This window comes from Antrostomus carolinensis, unplaced genomic scaffold (assembly GCF_000700745.2).
Source record: "Antrostomus carolinensis isolate BGI_N321 unplaced genomic scaffold, ASM70074v2 scaffold49363, whole genome shotgun sequence".
Taxonomy (NCBI): Eukaryota; Metazoa; Chordata; class Aves; order Caprimulgiformes; family Caprimulgidae; genus Antrostomus; species Antrostomus carolinensis.
Window position 1 is genome coordinate 4,154 of NW_010306819.1, and position 16,347 is coordinate 20,500.

The 16,347-nt window shown below is 42.9% G+C and overlaps 1 protein-coding gene across 1 annotated transcript in view; it reads left to right on the forward strand.

Moving 5' to 3' along the window:
• Positions 1-226, forward strand: part of RNF152 (ring finger protein 152) — a 620-nt gene extending 394 nt beyond the window's left edge. The window contains exon 2 of the mRNA XM_010165230.1: positions 6-226. Coding sequence (XP_010163532.1) covers positions 6-226 — 221 coding nt within the window. The remainder of the gene's footprint in view (positions 1-5) is intronic.
• The last annotated feature ends 16,121 nt before the right edge of the window (positions 227-16,347 follow it).

A 16,347-nucleotide genomic window follows, 5' to 3' on the forward strand; every position in this document is an offset into this window, starting at 1 on the left:
CGGGGCGGGGGGGCGGCCCCGGGGGGAGCGCCAGCCGCTGCAGGGTAGCCTCCCTGCCGAGGCGGGAGCAGAGGAGCCAGACCGGAGAGGTGTTGTGAAAAGCTCCACCTGGTCAGGGGTTTGCACTGTCATCCTGGTGGCCTGCGTTCTGGTCTTTCTTCTGGGCATCGTCCTCCACAACATGTCGTGCATTTCCAAGCGCTTCACGGTGATCTCCTGTGGCTGAGGCGAGGAGGGGGTGTGCTCCCCCAGGGGTTGGGTTGGGTTGGTGGTGGTGGTGGTGGTGGTATTGAGTGAGACAATTCACCGCAGCTTTGCCCAAAGACTGCAGAACGCTATGCACCGCGGTGGGCAGCGGTACGCCTGCCTGGCCACAGCCCCCAGCTCTGCGGTGTCGGGCCTCTCAGCAGCGTGCGGAGAAAATAATGTCCCATGTTTGGCAGCAGCAGCAGCACTGAGGAGGACTGCATGCGTCACCATAATCGTTTATCAAAGGGACTGCGACTTACAGTGATTCTTTATTGTGTTATGAGATTTAAAGACATCTATGTAGCTGGTTATACTATGAAGTATATGGTATGAGCTCTTCTCTAAACACAGTAGACTAAAATCACAACTGCTCCATGTAGAATTAAAGGAGAATTGGCATATGAGTCTGTATGAGGTGTTCAAGACCAGTCCACACATGCATTATTTTTTAATGGGGGGAGGGAGGGAGACTTGCAAAACCAAGAAATCATTTAGCTGGTAAGGCGTTTTATATGTTTTAAACTGCACATTAATTAAACCAAGTTAGGAAGTTGTACAATAGTTTTTAAAAGGAAGCGTTTTACAAACAATTGTTTTGTTCTGTGGTGTGTGTTTTTTGGTTTTTTTTCCCCATTTTTTTCAGCTACAGGGAAGTGGCCCTTCCTGCATCTATTATTTGAAGGAGCTTCTGAGCAGGGAAGCAAAGTGGGCTAGGAGGAATACCTTAAAAATGCAGCCAAAGCACTTCTGCCTAACTGGCTTCATGCAAAGGATGGCTTTGAACAGTAAACACTGCACACGCTGTTTTACCTCCAATCTGGCAGCAGGGCTTCACAACAACCTGGCCTTCATAGCCATTAGTGAAGAAATGGGTCATGAGAAGTCCTAGGACTCCTTGTTGCAAGTATATGATGGAAAATTGTTCATTTTCTTTTTCTAGATGTTGGTTTCTCTTGTTTTTACAGAATTTAGACCTATTTTGCCCCCCTCTTTCCTAGGAGATGCAACTGTGCATCCGTGGATGGTGTAACACAGGAATTGCTCTAAGGAAGCCTCACCATCCCAACTGAGAGCAAGGACCCTTATGCACAGTCCTTCTAAGTCAGAGGCAGTGATGTAGCTGGGAGGAGAACCCAAGCCAACCTAACCCTTTACTGGGTGGGCTACTCCTGCTAAACCACTGTCTGTCCTGGCGTCACAATGTCTGGGTGAGCATAACGGAGCCATTTCCCATGTTTCAGTCTTATAAATCGTGTTTGTAGGACAGATTGAAAAGAAACCACAGGAAATGTCTCTCCCCACCTGTGAGTGTCACGAAACCCATCATTTGCAGTTCACTTTTTGTAAAGAGCCAAATTCCTGAGCCTTTACTGCAGTAGCGCCTTGCTCTAAGCAGCCCCACTAGCTTTAGTAGTACTGCTCATAAGTAGGATAGAGCTCAGTGTGAATTTGGGTGTTTGGCAAGTCTGAAAGCTGAAATTTCTGTGAGATTTAGGGATCGGATCAAGGGGCACATGACAGACCTTTAATAAGAGAGAAAAAGCTATTGATTTGCACTGGATCTTTTTTGCAAGTACAAAGCGTAACCTCCCTGAAGCGTGACCTCTTGTCATCTGCGTACTGCTCTTTCTAATAATTGGTTAGATATTGCTCAATGCTCTACCATAATGCCAGAGAACATAATTTTGACTATGCAGTGCCCAAGCTGGCCCTGTAGACGTCGGCGATTTTCTGGTTACGTCACAAAATCCAATTGCCGATTCACAATAAATGTTCTCAGCTAGGACTTCTGTCAGGAACATACCTCTAACTTTGTGCTGGATTTCTTCCCCTCCCTCTTCTCAAGCCACCATTTTCTTTCTTGATTCCTGTTAACTGAAGAATAGCATATATGGTGCTTAATTGTTATGGTGTGTGTTGGGTCAGCTATGGAGAGGAACCATTGTGCTGATTTTTATCTACTGTCATATGTATGCATAGCACAGCAAAAAAAAAAAAAAAGAAAAAATCCTCAGATACCACATTCAATGCCTTTTTTGTGCAAGGCCCATGTGCGGTTTGCCTTGAACCTGGCCTGTGAGTATTGTAATTACATGGACACCTCTCCGCAGCATGTTTAATTTTGGTTGCAGCAGGGAAGAGCAGGAATTCCAAAATGTGTCTTGTGAACGTGCTAGTCTCTTGTTGCCAGTAGGTAGCCAGATTTCTACTGACATCCACGCTATGCTTATTCTCTAGAGGAAAGCCAGTTCACAAAAAATTCTTGCCTTTGTAAGACTCTTGAGGAAGTGACCAGGTACAGGACTCGACCCTCTACTGCCTTATTCCCTGTAGCAACTGATGGGTGTACCAAGAGCAGATAGCAAAGCTGGAGGATGCTCTGAGAACAGCACTGATGGTGTTTTGCACCAACTTCTGCATTTGCTTATCCGAGTTGTCAGTGACCGCACGAAAATGCGAGGCAGTGAAAGAGCAGGTCCCGGCGATGCAATGCTGGTAATGTTAACCTCCTTCTGGTCGTACCTGCCCGACTGAAGCTCTTGATGCTGAGGTTCCTCTGGTGTTGCAGAGAGCGGCTGTCTTGAAAACTGCCCCTCTTTGTCCCTACGTGGAGGGTACAGTATGAAAGAGAAATCAGAAATTAGGTTAAAATACTACACTACATAACTTATTATGCAACAGGCAGACCTGGAGTTTATCCGGTATTAATGACGTAAGTATTATATTAGCAGAATACCATCCTGTATTACGTAACGCAGTACATTGTTTCATTAATATGAATTTCCTGTACTTTCCATGCCTGCTGAAATGCATGTTTGACCTAATTTCTGATCCAGACATTTGCCTGCTCACAGCCTTGTGTAAGAGCAATAAGTAAAACCTCAAGATTTTTGTCTGCGTCCGTGCGTGCATACATGCGCGCGCAGCGTGTACGTTCATTCCTTTTTATAAATAGGAGTTCTGGAGATGTTTTTGTTCTGGCTTTAGACTGTGACTATCATTTTAAATTTGCAGCTGCCATATCATGTTGGATCACCTAGCTTTTTTGCTGACTTATGTAGAAGTGAAATAAAGAATTTGTTGTAATGTACAGTGTTAAAATGTTTCTCAAGTATGTCGATAGTCATACTACTTTAAAAATGCAGTGCAGCCTGTCCCATTCCTTGGTCCAGTACCTGGCGTTAAAAAGTGATACTGCTATTTACACCTCTAACTTTTTTTTAATTTAGGTTTGTTGTTTGTTTTGTTTTTTGTTTTTGTTTTTGTTTTTTTTTTAAATAGCCTTGTCTTTATATTGTATCTCTGTGGAGAAACACATTTGGACTTTTGTTAAAATCGTGAGGTTCTGGGCTAGTCTTTGTTCTCTGATGTCCAGTAAGAAATCACTGCCGAGTTCCACCAAAAAAAAAAAAGAAGAAAAAGAAACTTACTGTGACTCCAGTACTGTTTGAGCAACCAAAACTTGTGGCTACTTACTCAAGCACCTGCATTTTTAGAGCAAATTACTCGATATGGATGTGTATTTATTTGCTTGTTTAATGGGAAGGATGTGTTTGTTGGGGTCCAGCTTTGGGGTTTTTTTGTGGAGGGTCCCAACTTCCATTTTTGGCTTGTGCTTTCTTGGCAAACAGACTTTAGGGTTCACTCTGTGAAATTTTATGTAGTGAATTTTAAAAATTCAAAATATGCAATTTTGGTATGCGGGATTTTTTTTAGGAAATTGTGTGTTTAGTGATTGTTCATGCTTAACCAAGATGTAAAGGAGCCTGAATGTTTTGTAAACATGGAGCAATCATGAGTCCAAAGTTTCATCTTTATTAATGAAGCTCAGTCTGAATAAAATGTTAGTAGGAGAAGAATGATATCAAGTGCATTATGGTACCTCTGTTACTTTGCCATCAGATGAAGAGCGTGGAAGGGAATTTGACAGAATTGCTCCATATTTTATAAGGGAGTTGCTGAAATTCAGCTTTCAGCATTTTAAGTCAAAATGTTAAGTGTGGGTTGTGGTAAACAGGGTAAAGGATTTTAATGTTTTAATTACCTTGGAATACAGAATTATAGCTGCTGACTACTCAGCCACACAATAGGTTTGGGGTTTTTTTTATTTTTTTCTGTTTTAATAAGATGACTTAAAAGTTTTAAGTAAACTTTTTGCTCATGGAAATGAGGGGTTATTGACCTTAACCTGAGCATGTGTTGTACAGACTGGCATGCCAGCTCCCCCTTCCCCTTGAGCCCCACTTTCCAGTCACGTTACTGCTGGAGCCCTGGGCAGCCAACCTTTCTGATACCACAGATGCTTTTCTGGAGTACAGATGGCTGATGTTGCACTGGTTTTGTTACATTTGCAACAGGGCTAAAACAAAACCAAACAATTCATACATAATTTGAGGTCTTCTATATGTGTCCCGGGATCAAAAGCTCTTGGTGCTGCGTAAACTGCTCCAAGCCTCTGTGTTCCCTGGATCTTCTCACAACAGTTGCCTCCTCCCAGTCATAGAGAAGGGCCATACCCATCATCCATCCACAGCTAATCCTCCCTTCCCCAGGAATGTGGCCTGATGGTACACGAGACACTTGGGTGTGTACTGCAGGAGACATTCACGTGTCAGATGAACACACCTCAAGTATATGTTGGGGTCAAAACATTCCTTACACTTATTGCACAGAAAGTGTGGCTTGAGATCTGTTTTTTTCCAGACACTCTCTATGTTGGATGGAGTGGGGAGGGAGGGAAGGAGAAGGTATCTGGCAGCAAATGAGTCCCAGCATGATCTGGGAGTCTGTCGAAGGATCTGCTAGCCCTGAAGGCAGTTTTTGTGCAAGAGCTTCAGTAGGGCAAGATTATCTGGAAATGCTGCCGTGGATTTACAACGTTAGTGACCTTTCTGGTGCTGTACACTGTCCGTAGGCCTGACAGCTGGGGCTGTTGTGTTCCTTCTCTTTGTCACTTTACTTCTTGCATGCTCCTGTCAACAAGCAAAGCTGCTTGCTTCATCCTCAAGTTGCCCTGAGCATCTCTAATGAAAAAAAGTACCTTCCAAGTTCAGTGAAATTTAATGCTTAATAAATGTTCAGAAAACATATTTTTCAACATTTCCTTATGCTCCAATACATTTTTATTTTAGTTCTAAATAATTCCTGTAATTTTTCATTAAGCATGTTCCAGAACTACACATTCCTCTCTACAAGTACCTGAAAGGCGGTTGTAGCAAGGTGGGTCTTGATCTTTTCTCTCCAGTAACAAGTGAAAGGACAAGAGGAAATGACCTGAAGTTGCACCAGGGGAGGTTTAGGTTGGATATTAGGAAAAATTTATTCACCCAAAGGGTTGTCAAGCATTGGAACAGGCTGCCCAGGGCAGTGGTGGAGTCACCATCATTGGAGGTAAAATGTGTAGATGTGGAGCTTAGGGACATGGTTTAGTGGTGGGCTTGGCAGTGTTAGGTTTACAGTTGGACTCGATGATCTTAAAGGTCTTTTCCAACCAAAACAATTCTATGATTCTATGAGCACCAGAGGCAATTCTGAGGGATTAGGTAAGATCCACAGCCAGAAGAAAACATTTCTTATCCTCCTAGCTATCCCACAGTCCCCTTCAGATGTACACAAATTAGTTTTCACTCTCCTCATCTATATCACACCGAAGCACCTAAGCATGGGGATGAAATGGGGACTCGTGGGCATGCATGGAGCCCCTATACGTTATGAGCACAGGGGTCTGTTTCCATGCTCAGGAGGGCATGCACATAGCACATGCTCATGTGTAGACAGAGGCCAATAGGATTAGTGAAAGGGCCCCAGGCTCTTCTATCTCAGGAAGGTCGTGTACTTCATGGTGCTGTGATGATGAGGTGCTGAGTGCTTGGTAGCATGGCGACTGGGTAGCACCAACTGGATTTCATATGGGGTGAGTTGCCACCCCCTCTGAGCTGTCTCCTGCAAACCAACTTCTATTGCTGTTGGGTGGGACTCGCTGCTCCACAGGTGGTGTCTCATCTGTGGTTCAGGTGAGGAGCCATATCATTGCTTTGTGCCTCCAGGCTGGGATGTCCACCCAAAAGGGAGCAGCCAGATGCCTGCGCTTTTAGTTTATCAGTCAGTTCAAGTGGATGTCGTTCAACACAGAGCTGCATAAAGCACTCCAGAAAGCTTGAAGGCAACATATAGACTTGGCCTGAACTGGTTTGAAAGAGTGAAGAAAGGGTGCAGAGTGAGAATGACACCTGGAAATGAGCAAACAATTGGGCAGTAGCCTGGAAATTCAGATCTGTATGTACAAAAACATCTACTGGGCATGTTTTGCAGTGGCCTGCATATGTCATTTCTGTCAAATTGTATGTCGAGAATGGCAGTGAAGCTCCAGATTTTGCTTTTCATTCAACACCTTTGAGCTGAGAAGCTGCCTATTTCAAAAGTGCAGTTTTCCACCTAACTGAAAAACTTGATGGGTGTGCAGAAATTTTTTAGGGTGCTGAATTATCACTGAAACTCAGGACTCATACATAAGCTGAACAGGAATTCAGCAGGAAGAAACTGGGATGAAAAAGAAAGCGAAGCCTTGAATTCTCAGTACGTCCATATGTGTCCTATTGTTTAAAATAAAAACTTGTTTTATTTGTGTGTGTGTTGACTGAATGTACAATAGCAAGTGGCCATCTCCCAGGACAAATAATGAAGTTGACAATGTTGGTAATGCCAAAGAGCTAAAGACAGGATTTATTGAACCTACTAGATCTGAGAAGCTGAAAGCAAAAGGAAGTGGCTATTTGGTGCAGCTATGGCACTCAAAAGAAAGAGTAAGATTAGATGAGAGATCTGTAGCTTTCTGACTTGGTTTTCAAGATGGAGTAAATAAAGTAACAGAGAAACCTGAGTAGGTCCATGCCGAAGGTTATTTACTTTCCTATCCTGAGAATGATGAAGAGTGTGTGCTGTCACGGCGCTGATCAGTTTTGGAAGCATTGCCCTATAGGTGCCTGCATGCCCTGGCTAGGTCTGACTCATTGGGGTTTGCATCTGCTTGAGAGAAATACGGATCTGCCTCAAGATCTGAAAAAAATCTTCCCCTGCAAGATAGTTTGAATTCAGGTTGACATATAAAGTATGTGATCTTACTGAACTATTTAAGAACGGTGTTAGATCTTACAGTGCTTTCAAAGCAGTGTGTCATGTGGTAGATGCGTGTGGCTGACTACAAACATAAAAGGAAGCTCGGTTCCCAAGCATGGCCAATTTGCTGATTGAACTGCAAAGGACTAATTTCTTGCTTAAATTATTTGGAATAATAGTCGCAGATGTTTCTCAAAGATTTGCTTAAGAAAAGTATTGAAATATTTGGGACATGATTTAGGAAAATATGCTAACTGAGAAAGCACTAAAGCATTAAATCTAAGGAAGGTGAAGAGATTCGGTCACACATGATTAAATAATTTCTTGAACAGAGGTGGACTTTACACTTAGATGTTTGTTTCTTGATGCTAGTCTGCACAATTCTTAAAGAAAAACTGAAGTAATAAGATTTGCTTTGAGGAAGGTTTTATTTTGAAATATGAAAGCATATTGACTAGGAGAGACTGTAATACCTCAGGGCAGCTGTTTTCAAGCACTTGAGCGTAGAAACCTGTATTTCTGTAACTCCTATTATTAATCACTCATTGTACACAGCTGAGAATTCTTATCTCATGGTGGTAAAAAAAAAAAAAAGCTCGCAGTTCAAACCCACACCAAAAGCTACCCCAGGAATCCAGAGCGATGGTGATTTAAAAAACTCGGGAGAAATAAATTGAATTCCAATCGCTCCTTCCCTGCTGTGCTGAAATGCTGAGGGATTTGCTAAACCTACAGGTTCATACAACTGAACCCTTGCTTAATGATTAGATTTGCTAAACTTGCTAAGTGCAATGGATCCATAGCGTGTTCTTTCTTTTCCTTTCTGACCTCCTGTGGTTTAGAGAAGACAAGATTTGGACAGTTGTAGCTGGACTGAACAGCATGATAAGAGTTGTAAAATGTTGCCATTGTGGAGCGTGGTTTTGTGATAAACAAAGAGTTGCAACACTGAATGTCTTTCGGCAGCCATCCAGGCAGAACAAGCATGCTGCAACTCTTGCAGACCTCTGGGACTCAGAGAAATGTTGTCAGGAGTACTGGATAAATGAGGATATTTTTTAATACCCCAGATACTGTCTGTGTTTGTTATTGCTGATGCCTGGCATCTTTGGGTTTGGGTTCATTCTTTTGTCCTTTATAACAAGAAGCTTAAAAAGCACTTTGCACTGCTTCCTTACGAGCATGCCATCTCCTGTTTCCTCTTCTTTAGCCCATTGTTTGCCATCCTGTTTCGCTGCAGATTTCCAAGGAGAAACTTACCTTTGTATACAGGAGTGACTGCAAATTTCTACTGCATTTTCAGTAATGAAAATTGTAGCAAGTCTCTACAGAAATAGGAACATCTCTGGGGCTCTATACAATGTCTTAGTTGCAATACCTCTTTGCTGTTATTATCATAGGTCTTCTCTAAGTAAGTATTTGGGATTATTGTTTCTTTACTATAACCCTAATATTCTTTTTTTTTTTTTTTTTAGAAAAGCAATAGCAAAACAAGAGAAAACAACTGAGAGACTAGAAATTATTTGCACAATCTGATTTTTAAGATAAGATCATTCCTTAACATCTTTTGTTTTTTTGTTCAGATCATCAGTGACATTAATTTTGCCATTCCACTTCCTTTGATGGGGGAGGGAGATAATGAAGAAGAAAATCCATATTCATAGCTCGGATTAGGTCTGCTGAGTTTCAAAGTGTATGTATGTGCTTCTGTTTTGTAATACCTCATAAACCTCCTAACAGCTGAAAACCGCAAGAGCACCAAAATCTTAATGAAATGTCACGTGCTGCCCATTAAGTTTAAAATGCCTGCTGAAATGTGCAGAGCCTGGACTTTCTGGATGTCAAGCACATAGAGCACTATACATGGAATTAGTTGTGACTGTCAGTTCTCCAAGATCAAGTCTTATGCCTCATTTAAAGCTGTTAGTGGAGTTGGGCTCTAAGGATCTCTGTCCTATATGCAGTGGCAGTCCTTATTTTATAGATCTGAAGCAAGCAGCCTTTGATAAGGAGATATTTACCAATTCTGAGGGCAATCTATCCATCTCCTTAAGAGATTGTTAAATCCTTGATTGAGCCAGTGACCCAACTTTTGCCAAAGGAAGATAGGAATTTGGTTAAATTGTCCTGGCCCTGTCCCTCTGCACTTGCTTGGTGGCCCAAGGGGAGGAGGTGTCCAGGGGCAGGTGTTGAACTGGGTGAAACATGGATGTGACCATCACAAATCTCTGTTGGAACAATGGCCCCCTAAGGACACACTGCGAATACTCCCCTTGTGGGAATGGTCCCACATGTCATCGCTGGTTAGAGCATGGGATCTTATGGTTCCTCTGCTGTAGATACGATTTTTAAGGTTTAAAAGAAATGTGAGAACCTTTCTGTAAGATTCCTTCAGTTTTCTTAGTCGTCACAAACGTAGAGCTCTTCCAGCCACCACCACTCTTCTCTTCTCCAGCAAACTGGAGAACCTGCCTTTCTATTCAGCTCCAGGTGAGATCGACAGTTCCAAAGTAGGCTGCCTCGTGGCAGGGCACTGTATTTGTTGCTGCGCTGAGGATTAGCTTGTGGCTCAGTAGCTCTTTTGAGGCAGGCTCTAAAAAGTGTTTCTTATGCTCCCCCACCCTCATTTTGCTTATAATTGTTTTGGAAAAATAAAACCAGGCACTAGGAAAAACAAAAAGAAGAGTAAAGCTGTTCTTCATTCAGGCCACGTTTGTACCATCTGTTCGTGTCTATTTAAGCTCTGTTGGGAGAAAGCAGAGGTGCCCCTGAATTTCAGCTGTGCTCCAAATGAATCCCAATAGGCTTCCTGTTCTGGAGACTAAACCTTGCTAAGCAGAGGGCCTCTGAGAAGAAAAATATTTTTAGGTCCTGGGAGTCAGCAGATGTGGTCAGTGGTTGCTGGAAAGTGAAGAGAGAGCAGTGGCCATCCTTGCAACGAGGCATTCCCCCTGCTGTGGTCCCCGTGCTTGGAGACTAGCGGGCTGGTGTGGCACAAGGCTGCAGCGGGGAGGCAGGACTGACTGCACACATGCACATATTCTCTAGGGGAACTGCTTGTCAGCTTCCCAACGTGTATGTCGAGCTACTTGCAGTTGATATCAGTTTAGATTACTTCAGCTACAGTATCCCTAATTGCTCCAAAGGCATTGCAAGTGAGCTGTAATCTAAAGCAGACCTGAAAAGCCCATCCCGCGGGGCCTGTCTTTGCACTATCCCTATTAGCAAAGGTTTCTCTATTACTGAACGAGATGGAAAGGAGTGAAGATGGCTATGTTTTGTTTTGGGTTGTTTGTTGGGGTTTTTTTTTTTGTGAAGGCAAATAAATTTTGACAGGTGTTAAAACAAAAAGGCAAAGGAAAAATACTGAACAGTCTTTATGTCAGCTGAAGTGTCCTCAGCACAGCTTTGAAGTGAAAACTAGTTCTGTATCTCAGTGCCAACCTTGAAGACGTGTGTTATGTATTCATGCACTTAATACGTTAATTAAAACAAGAGCTGAATGAAGGATTGGCTCTTATTTTAAGAATCAGAGGCAGAAAGGCCCCCTCTTCCTGGTAGTGCTGATGTTCTCTTCCCTCCCCCTCTGGACTTTCAGGCTCATTAATATTTGCACCAGGATCTGGAAGGTTGAGTCTAGCCTCAGGCGTGCAGGTATTACATGGCTCTCCTACAGCCCTACCACCATCTCTGTTCCTTGTTTTACACTTTGTTTTACATGGTCCCTTGCCGTACCTAGGCTCCTTCCCCACCCCTCATTAATTATATTCTAGCTAAACAAGCAGGCTGGTACTCTACAGTGGCTGTGAACTGAAGTCCTCGACATGTTTCAGAAGCAAGTACACGTATAACTTGGTTTTAGACAACTTCCCCCTTCTTTTCTTTCAAAAGGCTGACCAACCCCTACAGATACATGAGCTGCTGGGCCACAGTGTCAAAACCTTGCCAAATACTGACTTTATAATGGTGAAATCAAAGTGCTGTCAATAAGTCTGAATGCCTGGTGAAGCATTCTTTGCTTGCTTTGTCTGTCCGAGAAGGCATCTCAAACGTTGATGAGTTTCTAACCGCCCCTTTCCCCCTCTCTTTTAATACGTGGTATTTTTGTAGGCTAATCTCTGGAGTCTTGTCCTTTGTATATGTGGAAGTGCTGATTTTATGAGAACTGTTCAGACACATTTTTCTATGATTAAAATTCTTAAAAATGATTTTCAATAGACTAGTGTGTGCTTTTCTTTTTTAATACGAAAAGTAAAATTGGCTGGGACATTCACTCATCGGTTCCGCTGAGAGCTTTAATAGAGTTGCGCAGTAATAAAGGAAGATTCTGAGCCAAGTTTCAGATGGGTGGAGGTGACTTTCAAGTGGTCCATCAGAAAGCCACTTTTAGAAGTTTGTGGAAGAGAGGCACTCCCTTTCTTTCCCTGGGCAGCTTTACCTCTACAAGTTTGGTACAACTTTGGCCTTGACTTGGACGCAAATCTCTGTCTTTTGGGATGGGAGCTGATGTGTTGTTTCCCTGTGAGTGCTCTGTGGTACCTGCCCATGCACGTGCAGGCCTATGCTGATGTGTGTAGGTCTAGAGATACTCTCTTACCTCCTTAACTGACACACAGTCCTATAAACATGAAATTAATGGGCTACTGGTCTTAATGAACGTAAATCCAATGACTTCAGAGGATGTCTGAGGATTTACAACACCCAGGGTGAGGACCAATAGGTATAGTTAATTTTTTATATTCAGCAGTCTCTGGTGTTTCAAATGAGTGTATTGCTGCGAGCAAAAGTGCAGCTCATTTTCCTTGTAAATCTTCCATTTTTAAGCCCGGTTTCCTGTGGAAATGAGACACTCTCACTCATTCTCTGTGTCTGTGTGTCCCTTTCCACTGACCTTTCAAACCAAATTTAACACAGTGATAGCCATCTAAAAGTTAATTAAATTTCTGTTGTGATGATGTGTGAGTACAAAAGTAGAGGGAAGAGAGAGACAGATCCTGTATGTGCCAAAGATGTAAAAAAGCTACAGTGTGGACTTGAATCTTGTTTGAAATTAGAAAGACAACATGGGAGATGCTCCTCAATAAATGACTCAAGCAGAAGAAAAAAGTAAATTGGAACTTGCAGTGTACAGTGAGACAGCAGTGCATAGGAAATTGGATTTTGTATTTGCTTCTTTTCATGTAATTAATTTTCTTTTGAAAGGAAGGCTCTTCTAGCATTTTATATATATGTTTCAGTCTTGAGTGATGAATTATGGTGGTACTGGTTGCCTGTCTACAGCCTCTGGCAAGTAGAGTTTTGCAGTTGCTGGAGGCTGAATCTCTTCATTAGTAGTGCCATGACACAACTTTTATGACATTGCTTTGCATTTAGTGACTTCAAGCACAGAAGCTTGGGTCACCCAATTTCACTGCCATGGGACAAACACCAATTGGCAGAACTGTAGAGGAGTGTCATCACCGCAAATGGTGTGTTTGATTGTTTTGTAATATCAAAAGCAAGGCAAAAGCCTACAGTGCTCTGTCGTTTATGCTAGCTTAATAAGTATGGTTGTTTTAGCTGGGATGAACAAAGCGTGTAAGTTAGGTTTGTCAGGTGAGGTAACGTGTTTTATTAGATGAAGCACTAAACTGATGAAAAAATGTGAGTTCTTGTGCCCACAAGCTCCTCTTCTTCAAGCCTGCAATAAGAGTAGCCTACATCAAAACTAGATACAGGCAGATGACAATTGCCCTGAATTTGCCTTAGTTACGCCACTTAGTTGGAGTGCTGAGAGAGTAAGGGAGATGTGATCAATGGAGGAGAGAAGAAATCTTACTGAGAGTCAGGAAAGCTCTTAGCCAAACAAAACAGGTAGAGAACGAAAGAAGTAATTTCACCAGTGAAAAATCCAAGTGGTTAAGGGAGAAAAGGCCTGAGGGAGACTTATAATGTGGCATGAAATACTGATATTCAGTAGATCCCAGTCTAAGAGATGAAGAAATCTCAGGATCCAGTACAGCTGTTAATTCCCAGGCTAGATGGAAACATCCTCAAATAGCAATGGTTTTTCTTCCCCTATGCCACCAAAAGGCAGGCATGATGGACATTTCCAGTGTCTTTAAACTCAGTAATGTCAAATAGGGCTTCTGGGTAAAACTGAAAAAAAAAGGAATTTGATATTTTTAGTTGTGTAAGTCTCATATAAGGGAGATTTATTCAAAGACTTGGATGCATTGCTTCAGTGAGTAAAAGCCTTTCGTATGCTACCAAGCTAACTAGAACAGCGAAGGGAGAAAGAAATAAAAAGACTGACCTAGGCTTACCTGGGGGTTGGATAACCATTAGGACATCCAATAGTTACCCTCTGAATACTGCACTAGTGCCCGACCTGGGTTACACTTCTGCCATCAAGGGCTTCATCTCCAGTGTGAGAGTCATACATGGCACCATGTGATGCGGATGAGCTGTGTGGAACAATTGTTGTATGGCGGGTGTCAGGAAACCATGCAGAGTGGGTTTGCTCTACTGTGTGCCTTTTGGTATGATGTTTCCAGTGCCTTTTGGTATGATGTTTCCATACTTTTCTGAGTACAAAAGGAAAGCAAAATGGGGCCAGCTGTAACGATTCTGCTGCCACGCTTTCTCTCCATTGCCCATGTGGGAAGTTGGGAGGAGGCTCCCCACGAGAGGTGGAGTGAGGCAACAGCTGCACACAAAGGTATGAAAGATGTTGTCTCATCAAAACCACCCCTTTTCTGCTAGCTGAAGGCATTATAAAAGATAGTTGGTAGCTGAAGTCTTATGCAGGAAGACAAGTTAAATTATTACGATGTTCCTCATGGCCTCCTAGGCAATGAATTTGTGAAGCAGTGAAGTGGGTTGTTGCTTTTGCCATGGAGGAATTCATCACAGTAGCCAAATTAATGACTGCTTTTCAAAAGTTTCTCCTGCTATCTGAAGGACTGATTTGCTGCCTGCTGTTTATTATCTGTGGCATTTTTAAGCTTCACCCAGGTGAGTACATTGCATTGTGTGTTTAATGCCTGAATACAGCCTTCCTAACCTTTACACTGTCCATTGCTTTGCTTCTTTCACTGGGCTTGATGATGATATTGTAACAATTCAGTCGGTCCTAACTGGAAGGCATAGTACTGACTAGCTGCTTGGCTTTGCTGTCAGTGTTCGGCAAATACATACTCTTTAGCTGGGCTTAGTCAACATAGATTGTTGCTAGCACTATCCTGATCTGGGGTTATCACTGACTTTTTTTTACTTTATGTGCTCCTGTCACCTTGCCATGGGCTGAGAGCTGTGGAGCAACAGTCGGAAGGCTGCCGGGGCAGGGGCTGATCACAAAATGCAATGGGTTAAATTAATCCTTCAGGTAACCTAACTGATAGAAGGGTGTTGGTTGTGTTCTCAGCATGTCTGAAAAATGTATTAGTAGAATAAATACAGTGGCATAGCTGACAATGAATATGCAGTGGGTTTCACTCTGACACTATCTTTTACCAGAGAATATCAAGTCTCTTAACTCATACGAATTAATTTGAGCCTTATATACAGCTTTTGCTGCTGAGGCATCTGAATATTCAGCATTGTTTTCAAGTCTAGTGTGTCCAGTACAGACCAGAATCCCCAGACTTTCAACAATTGAGACATCTCCTTCAGAGTCTGTGAGCCAGCTCTGTATCCTACCTGTATTTGGGAAGAAATAAAATAAATAAAAGGGCCTGTAATTTAGGACATATTCAGGAGAATCAAAACACACAAATAACAAAACAAGTAAACAAACCCATGTTTTCATCTACTGCTGCCCTGGTTAGAAAGCCAGGACAATTGTCTGTGGCATGCAAGCAACTCCCAAGCTACTGTTCAGCTCAGCCGTGTCCCCAGCCTAATTAATTGGTCACAGGTGCAGATGGTCATGTTAATTGCACCAATGTATCACTTTTGACCAGTCCCGTCATGCCTACATAAGGGGAACAATGCAACTTGTGCAGCTTTTTGTGGCAGCTCTACAAGGATGGTGGATAAATCATGAAGGCCCAGTTCTGCCACCTCTATTCTCCGAGAGCAAGATGCTTTGTAAGGAGAGGTGTTTGAAGCGCTGGGGCTAATGGTGAGTAAAATACTCTCAGCATGAGTAAGTGTTACTGAGCAGCAGATTAGCACACTCTGCCAAGCACTTATCTAAAATTAAGTGTTTTCCTCTACTTACACCCTGAGATTCTTGTCTCCAATTATGTTTTTGTTTGCTTTTTCTTTTTTCTGTGTGTATTCAAACATTGATAAGAGAGAAATCTACACAGAGCAAGGGATGGATAAATTCTGAGTAGCACAGTAAAATAACAGCACTTGGGTGGAGTTCAGCTGTTAATCTTAAGGCTATATTTAACCTATTATTGTTTTCGGCTGGGTTTGAAGTACTAATGTACCTAGGCAAGAAAACAAATTTACAATAGCTTAGTTAGGAGTTCTCTCTCCAGGAAGAGCGAGAATAAGCAAAGCATAGCCTGAAACAAGGCCAGATTCCCCTGGGTCATATTGAAAGGGACCTTGTTGACATCACAACAGTCGTGTGCTATTAAATTAATGCAGATCCCCTCTGGCATGGGACGCTGAAGGCAGCCTGCAGACAGACTGTTCCAAGGCTGTGCTGCAGAGGTGAGCAGTAGAGCGGTGGCACCCCAGCAGCACCAAGTCCCCTCCTGTCACGGCTGTTTTGGCTGGGCCAGCAGCTGCTGACGTGGCTGCTGTAGCTTTACCCTTCTCCATAGGGGACCTATCTCTTGGTCAGACACCCTCAGCCTTGTCCTGTCTCACAGCTCCCCTGCCGGCCCTGCTTTGGCTGCTCTCCTTGATGTGCTGCTACCCAGGGGCCGTTTTGATGTGGGGTCTGCGCACAACCTCCCTTCCCAATGCCTGGCCTTCCTTTAGCCGTGGGTCCCCATGCCTCACCCTGGCCTCCTGTGAGCAGCTCCCTGTTTGCCTCCTGCC